At 65.3% G+C, this 3318-nt stretch overlaps 1 protein-coding gene across 1 annotated transcript; it reads right to left on the bottom strand.

The window, feature by feature from the left end:
- Positions 1 to 11: 11 nt before the first annotated feature.
- On the bottom strand, positions 12 to 3294 carry LOC113941828 (tapasin-like; the record flags this gene model as incomplete). The annotated part of the gene is made up of 3 exons (XM_027632970.1): positions 12 to 359; positions 2486 to 2615; positions 3229 to 3294. Coding segments are annotated over 3 exons (544 nt in total), but the record flags the coding sequence as incomplete, so codon positions are not given.
- Positions 3295 to 3318: the final 24 nt, after the last annotated feature.

Genomic DNA, 3318 nt, shown 5'->3' with positions numbered 1-3318 from the left:
CTGTCCCCCACCCCCTCCCCCCTCCTCACCCGCCACCTCCACTCCGACGCTGACCCTGCTGGGCTCCCCCCAGGCCGGGTGTGTGACCACGCAGTCGTAGCTGTCCCCGTGCTCCGCCCGTGTCACCCTGAGCCCGGCGCTGCGCCCGAAGGACCCGTCGGCCGCCCGACGGTGCCCGGAGCTCCACGTGTCCCCCGCGGGCACCGGCAGCGCCCGCCGGGACCCCCCGACCCCGTGGTGTCGTTCCCAGCGGATCCCCACGTCCAGCGGGAAGAAGCCGACGGCGTCGCAGCGAAGCTCCGCCGGGACCCCCGGGAGCAGCACCAGGGGGGACGGGACCACGGACACCCGGGGAGGGGCTGCGGGGGGGGGACAAAGGGGCGCGGGGAGGGGTCAGAGGGGGAGATGGGAGGGACTGGGAGGTGCTGGGAGGGACTGGGAGGGAGTGGGGGGGACTGGGAGGGAGTGGGGGGGACTGGAAGGTGCTGGGAGGCGCTGGGAGGCAATGGGAGGTGCTGGGAGGTGCTGGGAGGGACTGGGAGGCGCTGGGAGGAACTGGGAGGTACTGGGAGGTGCTGGGAGGTGCTGGGAGGGACTGGGAGGGACTGGGAGGGACTGGGAGGCGCTGGGAGGTGCTGGGAGGGACTGGGAGGCACTGGGAGGCGCTGGGAGGGACTGGGAGGCGCTGGGAGGCGCTGGGAGGGACTGGGAGGCGCTGGGAGGTGCTGGGAGGGACTGGGAGGCACTGGGAGGCGCTGGGAGGGACTGGGAGGCGCTGGGAGGGACTGGGAGGCACTGGGAGGCACTGGGAGGGACTGGGAGGCACTGGGAGGTGCTGGGAGGAACTGGGAGGAACTGGGAGGGGCTGGGAGGTGCTGGGAGGTACTGGGAGGTACTGGGAGGTGCTGGGAGGTACTGGGAGGCGCTGGGAGGGACTGGGAGGCACTGGGAGGGACTGGGAGGCGCTGGGAGGGACTGGGAGGCGCTGGGAGGGACTGGGAGGGACTGGGAGGCACTGGGAGGAACTGGGAAGGGCTGGGAGGTGCTGGGAGGCACTGGGAGGCGGTGGGAGGGACTGGGAGGCACTGGGAGGCGCTGGGAGGGACTGGGAGGCGCTGGGAGGTGCTGGGAGGGACTGGGAGGCACTGGGAGGCGCTGGGAGGGACTGGGAGGCACTGGGAGGTGCTGGGAGGAACTGGGAGGAACTGGGAAGGGCTGGGAGGTGCTGGGAGGTACTGGGAGGTACTGGGAGGTGCTGGGAGGTACTGGGAGGGACTGGGAGGAACTGGGAGGGACTGGGAGGGACTGGGAGGAAAGGGTGGGGGTCATATAGGGGTGGACTGGGTCATACAGGGCTCGGACTGGTCCATATGGAGCCTATAGACCCATCCCATCCCATGCCAGTATAGGCCTATATAGGGGGACTGGGACATACTGGGAGGCACTGGGAGGTGATGGGAGGTACTGGGAGGCACTGGGAGGTGATGGGAGGTGCTGGGAGGCGATGGGAGGAACTGGGAGGAACTGGGAGGCGCTGGGAGGTGTTGGGAGGCGCTGGGAGGTGCTGGGAGGCACTAAGAGGGACTGGGAGGCACTGGGAGGAACTGGGAGGCACTGGGAGGCGATGGGAGGCGCTGGGAGGTGCTGGGAGGTGCTGGGAGGGACTGGGAGGTGCTGGGAGGCACTGGGAGGTGCTGGGAGGAACTGGGAAGGGCTGGGAGGTGCTGGGAGGCACTGGGAGGGACTGGGAGGCGCTGGGAGGCACTGGGAGGGACTGGGAGGGACTGGGAGGCACTGGGAGGGACTGGGAGGTGCTGGGAGGCGCTGGGAGGGGCTGGGAGGGACTGGGAGGTGCTGGGACACACTGGGAGGTGCTGGGAGGCACTTGGAGGCGCTGGGAGGTACTGGGAGGCACTGGGAGGCGATGGGAGGCGCTGAGAGGTGCTGGGAGGCGCTGGGAGGTACTGGGAGGCGCTGGGACGTACTGGGAGGGGTTGGGAGGTGCTGGGAGGTGCTGGGAGGGACTGGGGGGGACTGGGAGGAACTGGGAGGCACTGGGAGGTACTGGGAGATGCTGGGAGGCACTGGGAGGCGCTGGGAGGTGCTAGGAGGCGCTGGGAGGCACTGGGAGGCGCTGGGAGGAAAGGGTGGGGGTCATATAGGAGCGGACTGGGTCATACAGGGCTTGGACTGGTCCATATAGAACCTGGACCAGTCCCATATGGAGCCTACAGACCCGTCCCATGCCAGTATAGGCCTATATAGGGGGACTGGGACATACTGGGAGGCACTGGGAGCCACAGTTGGGGTCCATATAGGGTCGGACCGGTCCATACAGGATCCGTACCAGTCCCCACAGAACCCATTCCAGTCCCATACGGACCCTCCAGACCCTTCCCAGCCCAGTAAAGGCCTAATGGCGATACTGGGCCATACTGGGAGCCCCCCCAGTGCCCCCCAGTCCGCCCCCCCCCCCAGTACTGACCAATGACGCGCAGGCGCAGGACCTGCTGGGCGTGGCCGCGGGGGGCGGTGACGGAGCAGACGAAGGAGCCGTCGTCGGAGGGGCGGAGCGGCGGCAGCTGTAGAGACACCTCCAGGGCGCCCCCTGCTGGCTGGGAGGACCGAGAGGAAAAAAACCACCGAAATCGACCCAAAATCGATGCGAAATCGACCCAAAATCGACCCGAAATTGCACGGAATCGACCCCGAAACGATCAAAACACCCAAAAACGCAGAAAACCACCCCAAAACCCACAGAGAATTGCACAAAAACACCTGAACCACCCCAAAACACTCGAAGCCACTCAAACCAGCTCAAAACACTCAAAGACACCCAAAACAACCAAAAACACCCCAAAAACAACTAAAACCAACCCAAACTGAACCAAATCCACCCCAATTCACCCCAAATCACCCCAAACTCACCCTCAAAACCACCCAAAACTACTCAAAAGACCCAGACCCACCCAAAATGCCTCAAACCACCCAAAATGCCTCAAACCACCCAAAACCACCCAAAATGCCTCAAAACCACCCAAACCAACCCAAAATGCCTCAAACTACCCCAAATCACCCCAAATTCCTCAAAACCACCCAAACTCACCCAAACCGCCTCAAAACCCCCAAAACCACCTCAAATCACCCAAAACCACCTCAAACTACCCAAACCCAACCCAAATTCACCCCCAAAACTCCTCCAAAGGGCAGAGCGTCCCCCCTGCTCACCTCTTGCTCCTCAGCGCCCCCCGGTGGCCGGGAGGACCGGGAGCCCCCCAGGAGCAGCAGGACCCAAAACCAGCCCAAATCACCCCAAAA

Source organism: Corapipo altera, unplaced genomic scaffold, assembly GCF_003945725.1.
Source record: "Corapipo altera isolate COAL_440 unplaced genomic scaffold, ASM394572v1 58555, whole genome shotgun sequence".
Classification (NCBI taxonomy): Eukaryota; Metazoa; Chordata; class Aves; order Passeriformes; family Pipridae; genus Corapipo; species Corapipo altera.
The sequence above is the reverse complement of the archived record's forward strand: the minus strand, read 5'-3'. Positions and strand labels throughout refer to the sequence as shown.